General features: G+C 36.1%; 1 protein-coding gene across 1 annotated transcript in view; it reads left to right on the plus strand.

Moving 5' to 3' along the window:
- Positions 1-26,044, plus strand: part of LOC114649345 (kinesin-like protein KIF13B) — a 664,407-nt gene that overhangs the window by 45,090 nt on the left and 593,273 nt on the right. The window contains exons 4-5 of the mRNA XM_051924704.1: positions 8,647-8,707; positions 21,507-21,599. Of these exons, the coding sequence (XP_051780664.1) occupies positions 8,647-8,707; positions 21,507-21,599 (154 nt within the window). The remainder of the gene's footprint in view (positions 1-8,646; positions 8,708-21,506; positions 21,600-26,044) is intronic.

Consider the following 26,044-nt stretch of genomic DNA (forward strand, 5'->3'; position numbering starts at 1 on the left):
TACACGGACCCTGTATGCACATGTCAAGACTTGAAGTTCAGTTTGTGCTACTTCATACCAGTAGTCAATGTATGCCTACTGGTGACCCACACCAGACTCACAGAGCCTTAAATGACCCGTACACTTTGTAACCTACATATGGCCAAAAGGCCAGTTCCAAATGGAGCTCTAAATTGGTGCATTGCTGAAACCTTGGTAATGTTGAATATGCCACTGTATCTAAAAGGTGAAGCAGTGATCAAAAGTTACAGCAAATTTTCTCAGTATTATGTCTGGAATTCATATAGTTCCATTAGTCTGTTTGTTGTGTCTTTTAGGAAACATATTTATATGACCTTTAATAATTTGACAGAGAATTTAATTTACCAGTGAATCTTAAAATATTGAGTGATGATTAGATTATGCTTGTAACTTTTGATGTTAAGAAATATTTTAAATGTGGATAAGGGGGAGCATATTTATAACAACTGCCTAAAAATAATAAACAAGATCAGGAGGTGAGGTATACTTCAGATGCTTACATGGACAATATGGGTATAGAATTTCAGGAACAAGCCTTTAAAACTGGAAACAGTACTGGTTTACTGGTGTGTGTAGCTGACACAGGTGAGGTCAATTTAGGGCATTCTGGTGAGAGTGATATGACTGTACAAGGTGGCAATTCTGAATTGACTAAATAAAAAACAATATGGAACATTGGATAGTTCATTTATTAAAAACATTTACACATTGAAGAAGATAGTGGGTCAAGTCAAAAATTAAATCAGTTAGATTCCTATATTAGATGAAAAAGCACTACTCAAATTGTTTTGCATGGTTCCTTTTTAATATTCCAGTTTGTTTTCCTAACTTTTTAAAGTTCGTCAGGTGCAGATTATGGTGCTTTTAGGTTTTTTGTTTTTAAAATGAGTATCCTCTTGAAGAACTGTCAGAACCTGTGTTGGTTTAAATATAGGGATGGTACCTGATCTATGTGAACTTCAGAATTTTAAAAGGAGTTTCAGATTCTGTTGTAGAGTGAACTTGTTGACTGTCTTCTCAGTTTCTATCAGCACTGATGAGTTTCCTTTAAGCTACTACTTGTAGAAAGTTGTAATCCCTTTGCTACCATGAATGGTGTCTTGAGTGACATAACGAACTGATGAGCGGTGTCCGTGCCTTGTATGCTTTAGAAAATTTTGTCCAATTCTCTGTCCAGCAGACTGAAGTTAGTGATGTACAAACTAAGGTATCCTGATAAGACCAATTGTTTTCTAGGCAGGCTTATTTTGGGAACATTTCTTTAGTTAAACATACCATCCTCCAAAATTGTTTGGATTTAATTATGGAAGGTTATTGTTAAATTAACTAATAACCTTTTGATTATGTTGATCACAATTAAGTTATGAGGAAGTGTAAACTTTGAGATTTAGCTGTAAATGTATGCTTTTTATGCAATTAGTTTATAGTGATGTTTAAAATATTTTAAAGATTTAATAGGGGCCTTGAGTGCTGCTTTTCAAGTACAGTGGGATGTAAGGTAGGGCTGCCCTCTTTATTTCATGCCTTCTGATCATACCACTGAAATTTTATTGGCAGTGGCTTAGGTAACATCTATCTGATGTTGTCACTATTCACTGATGTTTGCTGTAGGACAGTTATGACTGGGAATGTAGGGGTTCAGGCATTACAAAATATAGAAGGGAGCAAGATTATTTAGGGCTTTAACAACGATTTATAGTGATTTTAAAAATCAGTAACTAAAGGACACTGGTAACCAATATCACAATGCTAAAACTAATGAGATGTGCTTAGAGTTCCTTTTGCTGGTTAAAATTATTGCAACTGTATTCTGAATGAACTGCAAACTGTTTGTCTTTCCTAGGTAGTCCAGTTAGGAGTGCATTACAGCAATGCAGATGACTAAAAATGATAGTAGGCCCTGAATAAATTCTTGAGGAATGCCATGTACAATGTCATGGATCCCTGAACTACAATCACCATAGTTAAAAAATATTTTTGTTTACCCATTGAATAAGACTGAAACCAATTTCTGACATTACCATAGAAACACATCAGTTGTCTAAAATGATTTACTTATGTCTAGCCAGTCACATTCTGCAATCAAACCTAAGAGAACAGATCTGTTGCCTGTGTTATCATTAACCCACAATTCATTAACTACTTTAACCAATGTAATTTCTCTACTATGATTTGGTGTAAACACTGACTGAACCTTAACAGGAATGTAATGTTTATTCAAGTAACCATTTAAGTACTGAAAAACTGCTTTTTCCAGAATTTTGCTTAATAAAGGCAGATTACAAATAGGTCTAAAATTGTCAAAGTCAGATGAGTCAAGATTATTTTTCTTGAGCAGGGGTTTAGCTACTGCAGTCTTTAGTGAACCTGGGAAGACACTAGTATTTAATGAAGAGTTAAGTATGTCGAGTACACTATCAATTAGCATATCAGAATCTTATTTGGAAAAGCCTTAGGTCAAGGTTCTAAGTGGAAGATTTTAGCTGAGTGATTATTCTGTGAAATTCAGTTAAACCTATCTTAGTGAAGGAGCTCAATTCCCTGAAATCAGCTTTCTGAAGTTCAGTAGGGTTAACTTTGTAACGTTGAATTACATTACATCTATAGTTGTTTATTTTGTTTTTAAAAAAAAAACCAAAATGCTGCAAAAGCTTCACAATTTTCTGGATATTGTCGAAAGACATTCCATTAATTGAACTGGTTTTAGAAGAAGGTCAATGTTTGAAAATAATCTAAGTAGTCCAAGAGTTTATCTCGTTTAACTTTAGAAAAGTAAAGCTGACTCTCAAGACAAGACTACATTGGTGCTTTTAGTTTTGTGCCATCAACATTTCATAGTTGACTGTTAATTTTTGTTTTACTCCATTTACACTCATACAATGTATTGGGACGGGAAAGACTCAACAGTGAAGCAGTTGACAGAGGGCAATTACAAGCTCCAAAGGATTTGAGGAATTGTGATTGTTGAATGTTAAAGAGAGAAATATAAATTAACAACAACCCATTAAAGCAGTGTTTCTCAACCTTTAAGTATTTGCAACCTGAGTTTTTATAACAGTTTTAATCACGCCCCCTAAAATTGTTTTGAAACCCTAATAAAATTTATTCCTATATTTTTTGCTGCCGATACACCACTACAAGTTTAAAATTTCCATACGAATAGTGAAATTACAGTTTGTGAACTGCTGCATTAAAGTTAAATTTAATACTTTTATTTGACTCTGTCTCTCAAAGTAGCTGACCAAACATTTGGTTTGAAAAATGCAATGCATATTATTAGACGTTTATAATACTGCATTTAAATTTTTCCATCTCCTGCCACTTGAATAAAATGCATGACTGTTACTAGTAGTTGAAATACAAAAAGTAGTCCATTGAACATTGACAGTTTGAGCCAAAGTTTTTATGGAAATTCAAATATTGTAAAATTAAAGACGTAACCATCAAAGTGTTAAATGAATGTTTACATCAGTTAAGCAGTCATAACTTTTACTGTTCTAATAATTTTTAACATGCATTCAAGAAAAGAGTGTAGTAAAAATTAAAAAGACTATCTTAAACATATGTAAGTGAAAACGTTTCATTTAACAAAAAAAATCTAACATTTATTGAAAAGACATACTTAATTACTTTCACAAAGTTAGCTAGTTACTGATAGGAAATAAATTAGAGAATCAGTTATCTAATCATTCAACTTGTTTGTTGTTCGCGTTCAGATGATACTTTTGTACATTAAAACTGTTGCGACAAGAAAAGACCATGTAGGCTGACAAGCTCAGCCATTTGTACACATTAATATAAGGGTGGACTGTATGGACAAAAATATATTTAAAAAAATAAATTAAAAATGACCAGGGTCATGGTTTAAACATCACCTAAATCTGAAAATGTTCCCCTCAACATTAGCCTTTCCTTCCTATGCTTGAGCCAATTTTGTTCCCAACTACAGACAGTGAATTTTCACTTATTTTAGCCTGATCACTATCTTTTCATGTAGTACCTTATCAAAAGCCTTCTTAAAATCAAGATAAATAATGTCATGTGCACCAATCTAACACATGCTTTTGTTGCTTCCACATTGAATTCCAGCAGGTAAGTGAAACGCAACTTTTCTCACTTAAACCCATTATGATTATTTGTTAATACTCCTGTTCTAGACCTATGCTACTGAATATTTTCCTTAATTATTCCTTCTGTTATTTTACCTATGTTGCATTTTAGGCTTACCACCCTATAATTATTACAAGATATTTGCTCTCATGTAATCTTAAGAAATCCCCCCAGTGTACACAGAATTTTGAGAAATGTTTTCCAGGGGTGTATGTATTTATTCTCTAATATTTTTGAGCATTTGAGGATAAATATTATCTGGTCCTGATGGTTTGTTTGATTTCAGCCTATTTAATCCAAGTAATAGTTTTCCCTCTACAATTTCCAAATCACTACTTCCTTAGTAGTCCCTTTTCCTTTTGGAGGGTTATTGACTTCACATACTGTATAAACAGTATATACTTCAGTAAAGTGCAAGTTCAAAGCATTTGCTGTGTATTCTACTTCATTTTTACCATTTCTTGTAGCCTTCTCTTTGACTGTACTTTTACTTATAAAGTATTGAAAGAATCTCTTTGGTTCAACTTTCTCATTTTCTGTAATATTTCTCTCAAACTGTGTTTTAGCCTCCTTAAAATCCTTTTAAACCATTGCTGTCATGCTCTGATATGCCCTGTAGTTAACGCAAGAGTTATTAATCTTGTACAGTTTATACAACTGTGTTTTCCTTTGTACTTCCTTTTTGGCTCCATATTTATCTACCTAAAAGTTTTCTTTAATTTCTTACTAATTTAATATTTTTGGATACACTTGTCCTAGCATTATACTTTTAAACTTGCTCCTCATCTCCACTACTCTCTCTAAGCTTGACAGTTTATCCCAAATGATCTATCTTATGCTTTGCTGCATCTGCTCAAAGCTTGCTCTACTAAATTGAATTGAATTGATTTTGTTGTAGAATATTCATTCTGCCCAAAACTGTGTGAAATCTATTATACTATGTTAATATAATACTCCTTCACCCCTATGTGCCACCAAGAGCACTGAGGTCATCTGGACGACTGCTCCTTGTAGTGCCAAGATCTCGGCTGAAGTCTAGGGGAGACAGAGCTTTTTCAGTTGTTGCTCCTAGGCTTTGGAATGACTTGCCTTGATCGAGGTTTTTAAAAGTTGGCTTAAGACCTACTTGTTTTCTTCTGTCTTTCATTGTGTATGATGTGGATTGTGGTGGATGTTACAATTGGTTGTTTTATTAATCTGCTTTTGCATGATTGTTTATATTGTGTTTATTTTAATGCTTTTTTGTACAGCACTTTGGTGCAACCTCTGTTGTTTTAAATGTGCTTTTATAAATAAATAATCTAATCTATGTTCACTAGATCCTAATGGTCCAATCACCTTTACCCCTTCGATTTTATTGTCATTTTTACAGAATCTTTAATTTAGAGAGGCCTACTCTCTTGTTGATGCTTTAAAATATTCTGTTGAAAAACAGTCATTGATTATGTCCAGAATCTCCTGTTCTTGTACTCGACTGTTTGCATGGCTAGCCCAAGTAATATCTGGATATTTAAAGTCCCACATGGCTGTAATACCGCCTTCTAAATTTGCCTTATTAGTATCATTTAAAATATCTAAATTAAAACATCTTTCTGTATTTAGTAGTCAATGCTGTCTAGTCAATACCAAACATTCTCACTAATCTGTTGTTCGCCTTCTAAATGAAGAAGGCTTGCATTTAAACTTTCGTTTACTTAAATAGCTACTCCACAATCTTTTTTGGTTTTGCCTGCCTTTCCTAAATGTGTACCTGTCTATTATACTCCTGTCTGCCTCTGTTTTCTGTTATATCTATTATATAAAAGTCATGTGCAGTTACATGTAATTCAAACTCATTTATTTTTAATACTTTCATGTATTACTTACTCTACTATAGTATGTTAACTTTGGGCTGGAAATTTAGTTACTACAGTATGTGTATGTGATATTACTTTGCTGTTAGTCCTTTCTTGTGAAGTTATAAACCTGGCCTGTCCTAAACTCTCTGCCCCCTCATTCTCTAGTTTAAACAATATGCAACAAACATACTAATGTTCCTAATCAATACATTGTTATCCTTTCTGTTAAAATGTTTTCTGTTAAATTGGAACAGGTTCTAGCTGTTCCAAAAGGAGTCCCAATTCATCATAAACCTACGTCCTACTATCCTACACCAAGATTAGAGCTACACATTGGGCCTTCTGATCTTCTCAATCTTATCTCGACTTGCACATTTAGAACTTCAGTGAAGACCACCTTGTGAGCTCTGCTGATGAGCTTGGCACCTGACTCTGTATATTTGGATTGCAGAACTGACAGCCTGTCCTTATGTATGTCATTTGTTTAAACAACAATGACAACTGGATCCACCCCTTCTATGGCCAAAAGCCTATCCACCTTTTCAGAGTAATCTCATATGTGCAAGAGCAAGGCTACACACTGTATGAGACTCTTTGTCTCTGGAGCAAACCTGCGTCTCTGCAACGCTAATGATTATGTCCCACAGAGACTGCCTAACTCCTTATGGGGAGTGGTTATGAGGTAACTCGCAACTGGGGCAATTCATCTCAATCTATCACCCCAGAGTCTTCATAATCATTTTCTACAGTAACTCTGCAAAGTCCTGAAAATTGTTGCAAACCTCAAACTCTGAGGTTGATGCCCCTGCCCCTGAACATTGCACACCTCTTGTCTTGTGCTAGCCCACCTATTTTCACCTGTTGGATGTTGAATCTTCTCACGTGCCCCTTTGGGGGGTGCTCACTATCCCATCATTTTTGGCCCCTGAAAACAAAGACATAGAGGGAGAAAAAGGGAGGGAGGAAGGGGGAAAAAACAGATTTTTGGCAGCTATTCCAAAAAAAAAAAAACACGCAGGAATTCAGAGAAGGTGACTCTATGCACATTGAAAAAGAGATCAAGAGCTACTTGATGATACCTGAGCTAGACAGTGATGTAAATTGAGTCAAGTGTTGGAAAACACAAGAAGTTCATTTTCCCCAAATTGGGGAAACTAGGAAAAAAGTACCAGTCCCTTCTAAGAGTGCTTTCAGCACCTGAGGAAATATTGCAACATGTAACCTTGCTGCTCTGAATAACGATATTGTGGACAGACTGGTGTTTCTGTGAGATTTTTAATGTATATCTGTGAATGCTTGGACCTCCAGGGAGGAATCATCTGGCCCCAAAACACCCTCCCTGCCCAAGCGGATATTAAAAGATGAAGAAGCTGACACAACAGGGAGTATGGACAGTTATTTAAATTTTAACTTCATGAAATATCTTTGCATGTTGTGCTTCATACTGAAGCATTTTCTAAACAAAATGAGACAGGATCTGCCAGGCCACTGTGAAAGAACACAAAAGATGGTCAAAGAGACATGATAAGATGCAGTGGTAGTGTAAAACATAGAAACATCAAAACAAAAGTGAATGTAGTGCACCCGTTTTAAGTGCATGATCCGCAAAAATGGTAGCGGAGTGGTGATGCAAACAGTATTCTATTCAATCCATCATGTAGCCTGTTATTTATTCTACAGTACATAATCTGTGGAATTTGTAAGTAATGCTGTAATTATGTAAACTTTTTACTGTATATGGAAAAATATCCTTTTGACCTAACATAATATTTAATGCTTCCAGCTGATTGAAAAGTGTTCTTTTGCTTTATACACTTAAATGCTCAACTGGATTTATCCAGAATTGGAGAGAAACATTAAAATGCTGCTCATTCCACAGCATTTCTGTGGGTCATTCTCACTCTCAGTGGAATGAAACTGTGCAAAATAGAAAACTACACACATAGTAAAACAAAAGGAAAACTATAGAATGTGTTGCTGTGAAAATTTCTACTACGTGTATTATTTTATGTTCCCAGCTAATTGAAATGTGTTATTTTGCTTTTCACTGAGGTTACTGAAGCAGTTTATTAATAACCTAGTCTTTTAATAGAACATTCTACTTCTGTGTATGCTTAATATTCTTCTTATTTATTGCTATACTCACATCACAACATATCTTAGAGTAACCCTAATTTTTTTATTTTATTTTATTAGATTTACCCATTACATCATGTTATATCAAACTTCATATGTATTATTTTGTACATTTCGTGGAAGCCACCATCTAGCATCTAGTCAGCAGATAGGCAAATGTGTTAAAAAATATCTCAAGGACTACAGAGTTATGCTATTCTTTGCAGGAGATCATCTATGATTATATTTCTTAAATTAAAAGAGAAAAGCCAAGCAAAATGACACCTTTTATTGTCTAACTAAAAAGATTACAATATGCAAGTTTTCAAGGCAACTCCGGCCCCTTCTTCAGGCAAGATATAATACGTAATACCATCCTGCCTGAAGAAGGGGCCTCGAAAGCTTGCATATTGTAATCTTTTTAGTTAGCCAATAAAAGGTGTCATTTTGCTTGGCTTTTCTCTACATTCATAATGGCTAACACGGTACAACACCCTAGTACTACTTAAATTAAAAGTGAATTTTATCCTTATTTTTCTGAACTTCTCTTTTTTTTCTCTAGGTGTTTACATTTGACTACTGCTTCTGGTCAGTAGATGAAACCGAACTTGTGAAATATGCAAGTAAGTAAACTTCTTTGTCATTTTTTTTCTTTGTCACTTGATTACTTTCTTGATGATTGCTCAGTCACTTTTTTGTTCTATAGATTTCTGTACTATTTTTTATTCAGTGCCTAAATAAAAGTTATTGTGTTTTTTTCCAGTTGTGCCTATTATTTATGAATATTTCGCACTGTTTTATCTGGAAATTGTCAGCAGGGACACATTGCAGTTGACATATGCAATCAATCCTGTGTCATACTTTCACCTTTTTGAAAACAAACTAAGGGCCAAAACAAAATCAGCTGTGTTTTGTGAGGAAAAACTACATAATCAAAATGTAATATTCAGGTATAATGCACATATTGTGTGAAAAATGGTTAGAAACACCTTTTGCAAAGCCTTGATCTAGAAATACTTTCCTTTATAGATGACATAGATGGCATCTACAAGAGAAAGGGACAATATTGTAGGAGCTAAAAGGAGCATAAACATTTACTAGACTGTGGGCAAAATGAAGATATACTATGCAGACCAATCCAACTATATGAAAATGTAGCTGAAAATGCAACATATAGCATTCCACCTAAAAAAAATAAAAATAAAAAAAATAAATAAAAAATGTTTAATTCTAGGAGTACATGTTGACCATGGTAATACTGTTGTACAAATTACAAAATCGTGACTTAATGAAACTATTGGAGAAGAATGTAATATTGGTGGCTATACATTCTTCAGGAAAGACATGCAAGGTAAATAATCATTATTAACATTATCTTTCAATACACACAAGAGAAAATACCTGTATTTGCAGAAACCAGGCATTAAGTGTGTGAGGAAACATCTACAAACAAAAGAAAAAAAAACAAAATTGAAAGTAAAAACATTGTAGCTAGAAATGATAAATATTTTCAGGACCAGAATAAATACAATATATTTCAAAAACCAATAAAATGGAAAAACATCTGCTGCAGGGGTAATAAATTTTTCTTTATCAATTTTGTGTCTTTTATTGGTTACCCTTACAGAGTGGATACCATCACCCCATGTTACATTAGTCATGGCATAAAGCACTGTAATGTACTGCTGTTTGGCACCAATAACAGTCTCCAGCTAAGGTGTGTAAACATGGATGAGGTAATGTGCCTAGCCTTTGCCTAATGATCTCTTCTTATTAGGTGTAACACAAAGCATCTGCTACTGACATATTTCCACATCCTTTGCTATGATCAAACAAGTTTCTTCTAAACCTCTATACCAATGAATATTAAAATCAGTCTTTACTAGTATTACTGCATAATTTTCAGATTGTAAAAAAACTCAAAATATTTTCTGTTCTCCTCCAGCTTCCCCTTAGAAATTTCTATTCCCCGTTGTTGAACAGTTCAATATAATTTGTTTTGAACAATTTATGACCTGTAACCCTTGAGTCCCTCTTTTAATACTTGAAATATATTTTTTACATAACTTAGTATAAATCCCTTATCTGTGATATTGTAGGTCTCTGTAAAGCAGATTACTCATTAAGTGATATGGCTGGGACTGAACATTCTGTTTGGCATTACAGAGTCATAAGATGCATACATGTCGACTTTTTCAATAAACAGAGGAATGTCTGTGGCAGTCAACCATGAGAGTCCTTGCTTCTGACACCTGTTGTTTAATTTTTCACCTTGGTGGAATTGCAGTCTGTTTGTCTTACAAGTCCATAAACACTTTGCCTCCTTTCACTGTTGTCTGCACAACTATGTCATGCATTAAGTTTACTTAGCTGTACTTATATTTTTATAGAATCTTCTTTATAATGCAATTCTCCCACTCTGGAACTTTTTTCTTCACTAGCTATATTATTAGGTATGTGCAGCAAACCAAGAGTCATTGGTACAGTCACTCGATTCACTACAGAAGACCTCCATTTCTTTGCTGATAAAACACCACTGGGCTGGAGAGGCTGTCTGTTTGCTTTGCTAATGCAGTTAAGAAGGGTGAAAGGATAGAGCAAATGCATATCATAAAACAGTGTTTAATCAGTCATAATACGGAACAATATTGATGGAAATCCTAAACCCTAATTCCCAGTCTCATATATCTTGAATGACCTCTAGATAAACTAATGTTGTAAGTCTTTACATTTAAAACCAGATGAGTGCAAATGCTTGTTTAGTATTACAGCGCAATAAACAACAATATATATAGTACATCAGTTACTTAACACATATTTCTTAAACTGTAACAGGATGCTACATATTTCATTCGTCTTTGTGCTATCAGTTTTAATTAACTTACTGATGTATTCATGTATGTTCTTCTAAGCTAAACCTTTTTAAATTAAAAAACTGAAGCTTATCTTGTCAATATACCAATCTTTTCAGTTTCTTTAAGATATCACAAAAGCACAGTTTCTATGTTTTAATCCTTTGTGCTTTATAATTACCATCTCATAGTATTTTATAGATCAGTGTTAAACATCAAAGTCTTTTCCATATAGCACATGTATTTCCTGATTTACAACTGATGAGATAATCTACCCAATGAAGTAAAAAATTAGGCAGGAGAGAGAAAAAGGTTTGGGGATGGCCACCCCATATACTGAAAAATCAGCAAAAGAAAAGAAACATGTCTTTACAGAAGCAGAGTTCACAACTGAACTGGCTAACAGGTTGAGTCTGAGCTATACATATGATGGATAGGAGGAAGAGGTAGAGTCAAGGCGGCCAGAAACGGAACTGATGTGGCAGGAAGATGGATTCTGAGTACTGGAAATGACGTTGACAGGGTTTGCTGGAAGTGATGTCAACAGTGGGTGGACTGGTGGTTATGTCATTGAGAGGCACAGTCTTTGGCTAAACTGCTGAGGAACAAGAGGAGAGGTGATCATGTGAGACCATCAACCCCTGGTCTGGCTGATGAATAACACTATTTGATATGTCATATGTGTGACACTATATAAGTGCATTATCACTGAACATTAAACTTACAATACATTGATGCATCAATAAATACTTTTCATAAAATTAACCACTAACAGTTACAAATGAGTGCATGTAGTAAACTTGTTCTATAATACATTTCATTATCACTGAAGTGTTGTTAATGATCTGTTCTTTTTTCATAGAACACTTTCTTGTAGATCAAAATATGTAAACCTTTTCTTTTAACACTAGAATCCCTGAAGCCTAGGAAAAACTCATAGTCCCGGGCCACCTTAAATTCCTTCATACAGTACCTCTCCATTAGCATCTTTTTGTTTTGCAAATGTGTCAGTCAGCACAAGCAGCAAGCAGACTGCTATCCCATCCCCCTTACTGCCACAGCTCAACTCAGACAAAAAGTTCTCCCTGCTCAAGTCTGTTTATCTGGGTGTGAGGTGCCTGGAGTTGTATAGGGTAAATAATATATTATTTGGAACACATACATGTGTGTTCTGTGTCTACAACAATCTGGGTAAATGTAGGATGACAGGAAATGTTGAATGCGTACCTAAAACAGAAACTTTTTTAATGTTATAGTTCTAATGACAAAATTTTGACATGAAGTGTATAGTGTGTGAAGACTGAAGTCCAAATATCAAATAAACACTTTCACAAAAGGAAAAAGAAATTGGATTAGGGTATGACACTGACACAACCACTTGGGTGGTGCAGTGATAAGAACTGCTGACACATAATCAAGAGGTTGCCGGTTTGATTCCAGGATCTTCCCAGAATTACCGTTTTGAGTAGTGAGCTGCTCTTAGTGTTGCTATTATAGAACTAAAACATACATTTAATTTGAGTCTTCAACAGCCAGTGTAACTTTTATGGTACTTGTAAAGGTTAGTGTTTTTTTGTTTTTTTTTTAATTCAGTTTTATTCCCTCAGTCATGTTCATGCTCCCCCTGATCTGACACTGCTGTTTTCAAATAAATTTGTGCTATAACAAAGGTGAACTGAGATGAGGATGAGGGTTCTACATCAGAGAAAGAGAATAGAAGAAATGTCCACTAAAGGTGAAAGATGGCACTGTTTGGATACAGCAACAAGTTGGCTGTCATCCTGCCAGTGAGTTTGCCACATGCTTGTCCTTTAATGAAACAGCAGGGTTTACAGAGCTTGCCAAGGTATCGTGCAAAGTTCCATTTGCGATTGTTTCTTGATGGTCTTTATATAAAAAACATTTATATGTTACTTAGATAAATGCCATATCGAATGTTGTTTACCTATATTTATTTATTTTTTATTTTCCTACAGAGTAAAGACACAAATAGACTGCAGAGCTTCCTATGTTTGATCGACATAGGCATGCTGACAAAGTACATGTGCAATGCCACTCCTTATTCAGGAAAAGATAGATAGATACTTTATTAATCCCAAGGGGAAATTCACATACTCCAGCAGTAGCATACTGATACAAAAAACAAAATTAAATTAAAGATTGATAACAATGCAGGTAAAAACAGACAATAACTTTGTGTAATGTTAACGTTTACCCCCCCGGGTGGAATTGAAGAGTCGCATAGTTTGGGGGAGGAACGATCTTCTCAGTCTGTCAGTGGAGCAGGACAGTGACAGCAGTCTGTCGCTGAAGCTGCTCTTCTGTCTAGAGATGACACTGTTTAGTAGATGCAGTGGATTCTCCATAATTGATAGGAGCCTGCTAAGCGCCCGTCGCTCTACCACAGATTTCAAGCTGTCCAGCTCCATGCCAACAATAGAGCCTGCCTTCCTCACCAGTTTGTCCAGGTGTGAGGCGTCCTTCTTCTTAATGCTGCCTCCCCAGCACACCACCGCATAGAAGAGGGCGCTCGCCACAACCATCTGATAGAACATCTGCAGCATCTTATTGCAGATGTTGAAGGATGCCAGCCTTCTAAGGAAGTATAACCGGCTCTGTCCTTTCTTACACAGAGCATCAGTATTGGCAGTCCAGTCTAATTTAACATCCAGCTGCACTCCCAGGTATTTATAGGTCTGCACCATCTGCACACAGTCACCTCTGATGATCACGGGGTCCATGAGGGGTCTGGGCCTCCTAAAATCCACCACCAGCTCCTTGGTTTTGCTGGTGTTCAGTTGTAGGTGGTTGGAGTCGCACCATTTAACAAAGTCCTTGATTAGGTCCCTATACTCCTCCTCCTGCCCACTCCTGATGCAGCCCACGATAGCAGTGTTGTCAGTGAACTTTTGCACGTGGCAGGACTCAGAGTTGTATTGGAAGTCCGATGTATATATGCTGAACAGGACCGGAAAAGATCAGTTACGAAAAGTGCGACGGCAACTTCCACCTGCAGCTCTAGACACTTCAGTACTCAAGTGACTCTCCACACTAGTGTTTACATCTGACGATGTATGTGCTCAAAAAAAGAAGTCTGACTGCATTATCGGTACCATTGGTCTCATACTGAAGTGTCAGTATAGCACTGCCAGAACATAACACTAGCGTGGAGAGCTTTACCATCTGAAATATGTCTAGCACAAATGACCGTCAGTGCTCACTGACTAGCATAACATACAGCATGAATATTTGTTTCAACAACAGCAACATTTATTTCTATAGCACATTTTCATACAAACAATGTAGCTCAAAGTGCTTTACATGATGAAGAAAGATAAAAAAGACAAACTAAATAATTAAAATTAGGTAACACTAACATAGAATAAAAGTAACTAATTGGCCAGCTTACATACAACAATTTACAAATTGTTCATAGAAACGCATACATACAGTACATACACATAATAACATATAGTGGGCATCTCCCACTCCAGATCCTGATCAAGATCTTTTAAGCTTTTTCAGAAAAATACTTTTCTTTCATTTCTTTCTCAGTCCAAGTCCAACTTTTTTTTACTTCATTATGCTCCAAATAGATTTTTTTTTTTTTTATATTAAACTCCATTCCCAAGTAGCCCACCAGGCTGAAGCAGAGGCACTTTATTTCACATCAAATCTATGAGTATTTTCAGTGCAACATTACTGCTTTCAGACAGTTGTTCTGGGTCAATTATAACTGAAACTGGACAAAGCAACACTCAACATACTGGGAAAAAATAGCTTTCCACAAAGGCAGCATCCACTGTCTGGGTGTTACAGTGGTGTCTCATCTGGATCAGGGAACACCCACCATCCCAGCCAGGATGTCGGCCCATCCTTGCATACCTTTATGCACACCTTTATTCTTCCTTTCAAACAACACCACTTATTTTCACACATTATCCTCAACAAAACATATTCTCAGGCTTACTTAAACTTCTTTTAAAATTACATTTCATTCACAGAGATCTCTTTCATATATTGCTTAACATACTCAGTCACATTTAAACTCGCTCAAGTTTTATTTATTTATTTTTAATCTTTGTTTAACACATGTACACACTCCTTGCCTCTTATGCTTTACTTATTAGGACAAATACCCAACAATCTCTCATGACACAAGCTTGGCTCCACACGGCATTGGTCTCCAGGTCAAGGATACTCTGTTGGCGAACCAAGACAGCGACAATGAGGAAGAATCTTCCATGATGATCTGATTCTGTGACAACAAGGAAACTATCCAACAACCAGGATGCCACACAGTGAGATACAAGCTTGAATCTCCACTTCCTCTTCCTGGGAACAGTGTAATCACTGTTCTTAAACAGTAGTTGTAACATAGTTAAACTTTTTACATAGTTCTTAAAGTACATATTTGGCACTTCCCAAAAAGTATCACATCATACATGACCTCACACACACATCAGGAACATTCTTGTTCTTGACAGAAATAGTCTCCCTTGTAGTTAATAATTATCACAAGAACATTCTTCCTTAACTCTTTCAGGGCTGAATATATTTTCCAAAAAACACAATTTTCTGACAAACACACAAAGCAGTGGATTCATGAATAATGATCGTCATGGCTGTGGAGTCGTTCCTACCGCTGAAAGTACTTAATAATAATTTGTTCTTGCGTATTATTTTGAGTGTGAGGGTTGGCTGTGATCGGGGCTAATATCCTACGCCTGGGTGGAAGGATTTGGGATTTCAGAATAATAATCCCGAAATGCGTAGGCTAAATCCGCTGCCTGCCACGATGTTGGGGTTGGATTTCGGTCTCGTAAGGTTTTTCTGGCATTTGCGCAGAAGGTTACTGCGCATTTGGCTTCGGACATGCACAGAAGGCGACTGCGCATTCGGCTTCAGACGAACGTGAGTGAGTGAGTGAAGAGGCAGGCGAATTATGTATTAAGATTATGTAAAAGGATGATTGGGCAGTTCGAAGTGACTACAGGCCAATAAGCTTAACTTGCATCACATGTAATTAATTGAAGAATTTATAAGGATTAGATTGAGCAACAGTTGGTAAGAACAGGAGTTTTACTGAACAGTCAGTATAGATTCAGACGAGAGAGGTCATATTTTACTATTTTGCTGAAATTATGTAAAAAGAACCAAAGGAGTGGCACATATGATATTTTTCCTAACTGTCCAAAAGCATTTAATAAGGTCCCACATGAGAGGTGGGAGTTCAGGGTGTTGTGTGTTTGTGGTACAAAATTTCCTAAAATATAGGAAGCAGAGGGTGATGGTGTGAGGAACTTCATCAGAATCGGGCAAATTTAATAACTTATTAATGAAAGAAACATCTTCTAACAGGACAAATTGATAATCAGGCAGGAGAAGAACTGTTCATTGCATCTTTTAATTATTCGTTGGCAAAATGCCTTAGAGGGAGCATTTTTCAGAAATAGTCTGTTACAGCATAGTCAGAGAAACAAAGAACACAGATTCATTTTATAAAGTTGAATTTATGTATAGTGTCAATCAATGCATACATTTACTCTGGTTGGTTCGTTTGGTTTATACCCAATTGACTTGCAGTGGAACCTCGGGTCACGACTGTAATTCGTTCCAAAACTCTGGTTGTAGCCCTATTTGGTTGTGACCTGAAGTAATTTCCCCCATAGGATTGTGTGTAAATACAATTAATCCGTTCCAGACCATACAAAGTGTATGTAAATATATTTTTTTAAAGATTTTTAAGCACAAAAATAGTTAATAATACCTCAGAATGCACAGCGTAATAGTAAACTAAATGTAAAAACATTGAATAACACTGAGAAAACCTTGAACAGAGAAAAGTAACATTGTAAGAATTCATGCTATAGCCTTACGAACCGCTGCTGAAAACTTTGTTTTTAAATGAGTTTTAAGCACAGGGAAAAACATGAACATTTGAAAAATTCGTAATTTAATAAACAACCAAGAAAAGTAACATTGCAACAGTACACACTACAAACCAATCGCTGTAAACAGAAGTGAAGTGGAGGTTAAAACCCAATAGAAAAAAGTCTTCAGTAAATACAACGAGGTTAAAACAATACTCGAATCAGTCTCTTTAAAAACAAACCCGGTGCTTTCCTTAACTGCCTTCCCGGCCTTATGCAGCCAGCCCTCTCTCTCTCGCTCGCCCTCTCGCGCTCTCTCTCGCTTGCTTGCTCTCTCGCGCTCACTCTCTCTCTCTCACGCTGTCTCTCTCGCTCGCTCACTGCATAGGGAGAGACCGAACATGTGCAGAAATCATCGGCGCATACAAACCGGAAGGGAACCTGGCTTGTTCGTCACCCAAGTGTGTGGTCGTGAACAGATGCAAAAGTTTGGCAGACTTTTTGGTCGTAACCTGATTTGTACGTGGTCCGAGACGTTCATGACCCCAGGTTCCACTGTATATAAAACACAGGTCCATTATATTATATTCTGATTCTTCTTGTACCTTTGAGTTGAGCCACCTCTCTTGAAATTTCTGTGCATATAGAAACTGTCCATTCTGGTTGTTTTACAGGACATCTGTTGATTTCTTGAGACTTCTACAAGTCCCACTAAAACTGTAAGGACTAGTTTCCTACTGTAAACCTGTTCCTAACCTTTATATAATGTGTGTATACTAAATATGTACCCCCTTTGGGAATGGAAAAAAGTAAAAGATTCCTGGCTAGCTGAATTTGGTGAGTAACAGAAATCCGTGCAAATCAATAATACCCAAGATAAATCACATAAATTAATAATGGTTAATAAAATTAATAACAGTGAACATAGAAACTCAAGTCAAACAATAACACAAATCAAAGTCCTGTTTCTTCAGTGTACACTGGCATGCTTTCCCCCATAGATCTCTTGATTTGTTTTCCATGACCTCATAACTTTGAAGTATGATGATAAAAACATTGCCATCAACTATTTGATTTCATTCAGAAGTGTGCCTAGTCCGATATTTTTCATCAATGGTCAGATCATTTAATATTATTGTTTGTGGGGACACAGACAGGACAAGTATTTATCTGAAAACTTCACAATTAGGTTAGTTTATGTTGCCTATGATGTATGGAACAATAAACAAAAATAGAGTCCTCATACAAACAACATGCTCACATCCTCATGCTCTCATCCACAAAGTTGCCCCTAATTACATCCAGCTGTGGTCTTAAATTAAATGATCATCTTTGCTGCATAAAACAGCTGTCTTGCTGAAAGTAGGTATCAGTCCTCCCTTCAGAAGATATCAACACTACTCTTATTTATGCAAGCCACTGGCTTATGTCAAGGTCACATTAAAATTGCAAGGGTTGCACCCAAGCTTCTTTCTGATGATAAAGTCTTTTGCCACCAGCTGGGATCCTTGGTTTGTATCTGGGCTTTCAAGTTTCACAAACTGCACTCTCACTACACCATGCATAAGGCACTCCATCTGTGCCTTGTTTTGCTATCTTCTATATTACTTGGCCTAAGAAACCATATTAATTATTTGTCCTGTATTGCCACCAACTGTTTGTATCTATATGGCCCTAATTACCCCAGTTTCTAAAAACACTGTTAGCACTATCCCACAAAATTCATTTCACTTACAGTATCCTGTGTTCTACAAACATTAAAGGTTTGTACTATACCCTTTATCTAATTTTGCATTTTTAAACCTTAAAACCCAATATCATACAATTTGTGTCCTAATGTTGTGTCTAATCCTAATGCAAAATTCCTGATACATTAATATTCACATTTGTTCCATCCTTCTGTGTCATTTACTATTACACAATAAAAGGAAAGGCAAATTAAGGACTGTTAAAATGGGCTCTGGCAAAGAACATAGAACCCTGCACAGTAAAAGTGTGAATCAGATGTTGGTGTCCACAAAGCAAAGGATATCAATATCTGGACTCTTGCTCTGGATCTGGTCTGGATGCCATGCAGACTGCCCTTTACGATTCTGGACCCACAATGATCTTTCAGTGGTCACCTGCACAGTTGAGTTGTTAGCAACAGGAACCCGTGATCCCTTGGATGGGAATTTGAGTATGTTGTCCAGTAGTCTATTGGTCGATGGCCTGGTCCATGGCTTGATCACCTCTCTGGTATGGATTTCTTCTTGTTTGTCTGCAGACCTTTAGTAGAACTCAGTCTCCAGGTTTAGATTCAAGTGCTGTCATAAACAATGTGCTAGGAAAAACAGCTTTTACCTGCAGGTGTAAAGACTTACACTAAGTGTTGTTCCATATTAGTCAGCATTGCAATACTTCATCTATAATTTTTAAAAATTACTTATGGATCCTAAAAATAGTGTCTCATGATGTGTTAGGCCTGTTTCGTTGTGGATACCGCTTATCAAAAATAACGCTAACGGTAAAACAGATGATCATTTTATCCAGTCTCTGCTTGTCTCTTAGCCAATTTGTTTCATGTCTGATGATCTCATCCTCCGGAGGGGAATCCCGCACAGATGGGAACAAGTCAGTTCAAGTTTTGCATTGTTGGCTTCCAAACCAAACCAAATGAAAAGTATTCAGTTGTCTCAGAATATTAAAACTATTGGCATTTCACCTTTACTGTTATACAAATAACTTTGTAAACTAAATATCAATCTATCCCCCCTTAGAGAGAATGTGGAGTGGGAAGGTATCGGTAATTTCCCCCATAGGATTGTATGTAAATACAATTAATCCGTTCCAGACCATACGAACTGTATGTAAATATATTTTTTTTTAAAGATTTTTAAAACAAAAATAGTTAATTATACCTCAGAATGCACAGCTTAATAGTAAACTAAATGTAAAAACATTGAATAACACTGAGAAAACCTTGAACAGAGAAAAGTAACATTGCAAGAGTTCACGCTACAGCCTTACGAACCGCTCGCTGTAAACACTTTTTTTTTTTTTTTTGTTTTAATGAGTTTTAAGCACAGGGGGAAAAAATGAAAATTTGAAAAATCCTTAATTTATACAAAAACTAACCATAAACAACCAAGAAAACTAACCTTGCATGAGTCAAGTTCTGGCCTGAAGGAAGTGAGGAGGAAGTTGGGTGGAGAGGAGGTTGCAGTTTTGAGGGAGAGTCCCTCTGCGCGATGGAGGGATGTTCTCTCTTGTGATTTCTTGGGTTTCTGATGTTATTAGCTGTTTAAGCTGATGGATCAGACTTCGCGAAATAGTGTATATCTTTATATATAATCTTCATTTGGATCTTGATCTTTGTTTGTCCGCGAATTCACTGCCTTGTGTGGTGTTCCTGCTGTGTTCAGTAGAGGGCAGTAGTGATGGAGGAGGAGAGGAAGTGAGGGGGAGGATCATTGGATGAGGTTGGAGTGTGGTGATTAAAGAGGATTGAACTAAAGGAGACTACGTGCTGTTTGTACTGGCTGAATACACAACACCTTGGTTGTTACTTTTGTTTACAAACACTGTCGATAGCACTCTTTGTGTTTGGATCTGGCGTCGACACCTGCTTCGTTGTCGAGACTGTGGTTTTTTGTGTTTCTATCGACCGTCGTTGGCAGCACTTCGTCCAAATCGAATGTTCACCCACTTCTTGGAGTCGGCAGTCAGAGTATATAAGTCGGGCACACTTCTGTGATTTTCCATCAGTCGCCGTTTGGAATTCAAGAAAGAAGCATTGGTTCTTCCTTACTCTTTGGATTGCCACAAAGCAACCTGCGAGATTGGAGAAAGGTTGAGAAGAGATCGTGACAGGAAACGACAGCGTCATGAAAACGAGACGGACTGTGAACGGAGAGAAGCAGAAATGCTCCTCCACCACCACATAATTACTATTCGGACAGTGATTCCGAGTAGGCCATTCCTATCGAATCAATGTCCAAGGGTTATGTTTTCTAATTTTGTTTCCCTTATAAAAAATCATAATGCTGTGCGACGAAGGGCCCAGTTCACGACTGGCAGCCGCGTTTAAACAGGGAGCCCTTCACAGACAACTTTAACACGCGCAGCGTAGTTGGGCGCACATGGCTAGTGTGTGTGTATATATATATATATATATATATATATATATATATATATATATATATACATATGTGTGTGTGTATATATATATATATATATATATATATATATATATATATATATATATATATATATATATATACACACACGCACACAAATACATGCATTAGGTGTCTGTTACTTTACATGGTGTTTATAGTTTTGTAATTTCCTGTTGTAATTTTCCCTCTTTTTTTTTGTTACTTTGGCTTTTTGTGTCTGTTGTTTGGTTTAAGGTATCTGCTGATGAACGTCTCCTTCACTCCATCACTTTGTCAAATTCAGAGCTTCCAGAATTTTAGGAGGCCATTCTGTGTCATCAGCTTACAAAATTAAGATAAACATTATTTTTATGAGTAATGCAAAGAATTCAAAAGCCAAACCTTCAGATCTATGTAATAATGAAAGGTCTTCTTATTCAAAAAATTAAGATAAACATTATTTTTATGAATAATGCAAAGAATTCAAAAGCCAAACCTTCAGATCTATGTAATGATGAAAGGTCTTCTTATTCAATGTTGTCTGTCTTGTCTTTTCAGGTCAAGATGTTGTTTTTCATTGTCTTGGGGAAAACTTGTTGCAGAATGCCTTCAACGGGTATAATGCCTGTATTTTTGCCTATGGACAAACTGGTATGGAAGATTGCATTTTTTAAAAATAATTTATATAGTAGAATTTGCTATTTTAATTAAGAACTACAGAGTGAGTAGAATGTTGAAAATATTGTGTAGCATATGGATTTTAAGGAATGAGTTTAATTTTAAAGTGCCAAGTCTTTGACTAAATGTTGTTCTTAGTATAAAAAAAGAACTGAACTGCATCATGGAGCCATATTTTAATTGTAACATGGTGTGAAATATAATGTAACAAAGGTGTACTTAAATGGTTGTTTTTTTCACATTTCTGTACAAATCATGATGGTTTTTCTCTATTTTTCTACAACAGAAGTAAAGTTTTTGTATGGGTGTAAAATTACATTTCAAAGCTGTGTTTATTTGCTAAACTGTCTGTCCTTACCTGCTGGTACGTGAGTGCTGTACAGCTAAAACTAGCCTGTACATTACTCACTGAATATCTTACTTATTTTACCTGACCCCACTGAATGGTTTGCTTACCATTCCTTCAATTGTTCTCATCATATTCCTTGTATTATGTTAAGTAATGCCCATTAGAGTATCTAAGTAAAACTCAGTAGACAGGTTTAAACTATGTGGAATCCATATCAGTAAATCAGAAGTTGTATTTACATAGTAAGGTGATCCATTTCATTTAATATAATGATATAAAAATCATATAAAATGGTATAGAATCTGCGTCGTAGACTAATTTTGTGTCATATTTCTTCAAAGAAGTCTTTAATTAGTTTGCTTGAAAAAAATCCTATGGCACACCTGTGAACCGTTGAAAATAGCTGATCTTAATCAATCAATAAATATTTGAACAGGTGCTCTAAAACATCTGTGCCTAGTAGAATTCAGTGTCCCTTCTCTTAGGTGCACTGAGATGTGATTGCTGCGGAACTCCTCTTGTTCGCGTACCTTTGCGCGCCGCTTGTGTTTTGTTTTAACGCATGCTCTGTGCAAAATGCTGTCATATCTGTTAATAAACATGCACACGCAGCGATGTCCTGATGTCTTCGTTCTAAGGCTGCAGGTATATTAAATGCTATTGATGTTTTACCGGGGTGCTCTGTGATTGAGGGCGGACAGTAAACTTTGTTCAAATGATATCGCAAAATACCAGTCGTCAGTTGTATTTTATGTCGTTTTGGCGTGTTTACTGTTCTGTTACCAAAAAATTCTTCAAAGGGACTCATAAACAAAGAAACATGGATAGTAAGATTTAGTAAAATATCAATAATAATAATACATTGCTCGACACCCAGTAACACTTTACAAAGACATTTAAAAGCAATCCATTATTATGCTATAAGTGATAGCTTGCTCTTAAACATTTACACAGGTGGTTTTTCCTGGGGATAAAAAAGGAAAAAAAAAATCCACGGGAAAGGCTTTGTTGTTGAACTCAAACTTCACCTCCGCCATGTGAGTCATTAAAACTATTGTAATGAAAACGCATGTCTCATCCACTAGTCGGGACGCTCATTTCAACGGCTGCTGCAGAGCCGTAAAATGTGTGCCCTCTGACTGCTGATTACAAAATGAACACCAGAGAGGTAAAATTATGCAAAATTGATTTTAAAAGGTCATAGGTATAGTCTTCTATATAATCTTTTCCACTATGTGTCTGCATCCTGTCCCCGACAGGGAACACTCATTTCCATGGCTGGAGCAGATCCATCGGCTTGTGTGCACCCTGTCTGCTGCTTTCAAAATGAACCCTGGATAAGTAGTATCTGAAATTCATGGTAAAAGATTGATGAAAGTCTTCTACATCACTTTCAAGTGTACTGCGTCCCATTGTCCTCTCCACTCAAAGGGACTCTATCTATCTATCTATCTATCTATCTATCTATCTATCTATCTATCTATCTATCTATCTATCTATCTATCTATCTATCTATCTATCTATCTATCTATCTATCTATCTATCTATCTATCTATCTATCTATCTATCTATCTATCTATCTATCTATCTATCTATCTATCTATCTATCTATCTATCTATCTATCTATCTATCTATCATATATGAGACTTTGAAACATTAATATTATTTGTCAAGTGATGTACCAAATATCCACTGATACACATTTGTATGACAAGTCAATTAAAGAGTCCGACAAAAAGCAACTGAGATATTAAAACATTTTATTGAATCTGTTCTGACAATTATAGTCTTTTAATTAAAATAATGATTTTAATTATCAGTAAACGTAGCCATTTTAATGTCAGCATAATACCAGGCCAGTAACATCTTTGTGAAATAATATCAGCAGTTTTATAAATTCCCGAATGTACACTGATAGCACTGGCATGAACTTCCTTACAAGTATCCTCTGTCTCCTAAACTCAACAAATAACTTTCATATTCATCCTGTTGCCCTGCTTGTCTTTTTTGACAATAGTAAAGGTCATCCCCTTGAAAAAATTATATTCACACAGCAATTAATAATATGGTTATAATGTAAAACACTTCAAACAAACCTCCAAAATGTACATTTTCTTTGTTTAAGTTGACTTCCTCAATGGATCTAACACAACATGGGGCACTACAACACACATACACAAATATCTTTTAGTATTGTTTCAAATAGCCTTGAAAATTGTTAGTATCTGTCCTCTATCCAAGCCACCCATTTACAAAAAAGATTTACAGGCTTAGTAGGCCAGAAGACAAAAAATGAGACGGAAAGAAATGCCAGTCTAGTGCTTGCCACACTGACACTCGCTCATACTACTACAGTTTAAAAGTTTCACCCAACTTGATGCCAACTCTTTCAGATGGGTAGTGAAACCTGGAAAATGTATTACTGGACACAGGAAAAAAGTTAAGACTTATTCTGATAGTGACCAAGTTGGGGATTGTTGATCTGTGAAGTGACAGTACAAATAAAAAAAAATATATAAAAATCTGATTACAAAATATATCAAGAAACCTCAAAAGGTATATAATGATTACCAGAGTCTACAAAAAAATTCGTAAATCCTCCCCACCTTAAAACCGTTCTCACCTCTCCACCAGTGTCTTTTGTCTTCTCTACACTAAGTAACAGCGCAAGTACAGACGCAAACCAAGTGTGATCAGGAGTCCCTGGTTCGAGCCCCACTCAATCCTATATTTGCCGTTTTCAGTAGTAAGCTGCTCTTTTTGTTAATATTATACAGAACACACATACACTTGGTTTGCGTCTGTACTTGCGCTGTTACTTACAGTCAGATCGGGGGTTTGGTGATGTTAGAGCGCATGAGCTTATTCAGTACAGCAGGATCAACGCACATGTTGATCCTTTTTTACTTTCAGTACATGTGCCTTCCCTGTTTATTTATATATCTAGTGACTTTTCTCCCTGTCTGTCTCTCTATTACACAGTGCTCTGTCTGTCTGTGTGTTACGGATCTTAAAAATAACTGTTATAAGGACACTTGTTCATGTTAATTGCAGTCTCAATTGTAAAAAAATATTTTAAAAGGAGCATCCCACATGAAAATATAACGATCTCATTAACTGAGAGTGCATACCATTTTATAAATTTTATGTCCGTTTGAGGTTAAAGAGAAAAAAAGAATAACACTTTCTCCTCTACGGGGAATCGAACTCCGATCTCTGAGGGACAGTAAGCCTGCTGCGCTCTGAGACAGCAAATCTTACCACTACACCACGGAACCTTTTGTGAAAGTGTTTATTTGATGTTTGGACTTCATGCTTCACACATTCTATAGATTATGCCTATATTTTGTAACATTTATTACTAAAATATGAAAAAGTTTCTCTTTTAACACTGTGCTTACACAGATTACTGTAGAAACGGAACACACATGAAATGCGTGTGTTCCAAATAACAATCTATTATTTCCACTCTAAAGCTCCACTTCACTCCCAGATAATCAATAAAGGCATGAGCTGGGAGATGCTCGTGCACGTTCTAAGTCGGTGGGGTGCTGGAATAGCCGGCTGCTTGCAGCTTGTTTTTATTAGCACATTTAGAGGACAAAGGACGCTGGTGGAGAGGAGCGAATGATTTTAAGGTGGGCCGGATCTACAAATTTTTTCGTAGACTGTGGTAATTCTAGTGTTAATTTATGAAAACTCCATAGAATAGATTCTAACACGTGTTTTTCCTTCAACAGTCATGCTAATGTCAGAATTTGTGTGTTGTATTACCTACTTTGTGCACATATTGTAGCTGTTTTATGGAAAACGCAAGCACACGAGTAAATAATTGTCAGTGGTTACAATTTAAATGTATATTTGCAGTATATACTGTATCCTGAAATGCCAAATTAGAAATGAGAGGACAATGTTATTTTTTGCTTAATATACTTTAAACAAACTGATCACAAAATTTCCTAATCAGTTTGACTTTGTTCGTACCCTAGAGTGGCACATACTGTACCTTGGAAGAACTCCTATCAGATTTATTTGGATTTTAAAAAAACTAAATAAATAATAATAATA

The sequence above is a fragment of the Erpetoichthys calabaricus genome, chromosome 3 (genome assembly GCF_900747795.2).
Source record: "Erpetoichthys calabaricus chromosome 3, fErpCal1.3, whole genome shotgun sequence".
NCBI classification, from domain to species: domain Eukaryota; kingdom Metazoa; phylum Chordata; class Cladistia; order Polypteriformes; family Polypteridae; genus Erpetoichthys; species Erpetoichthys calabaricus.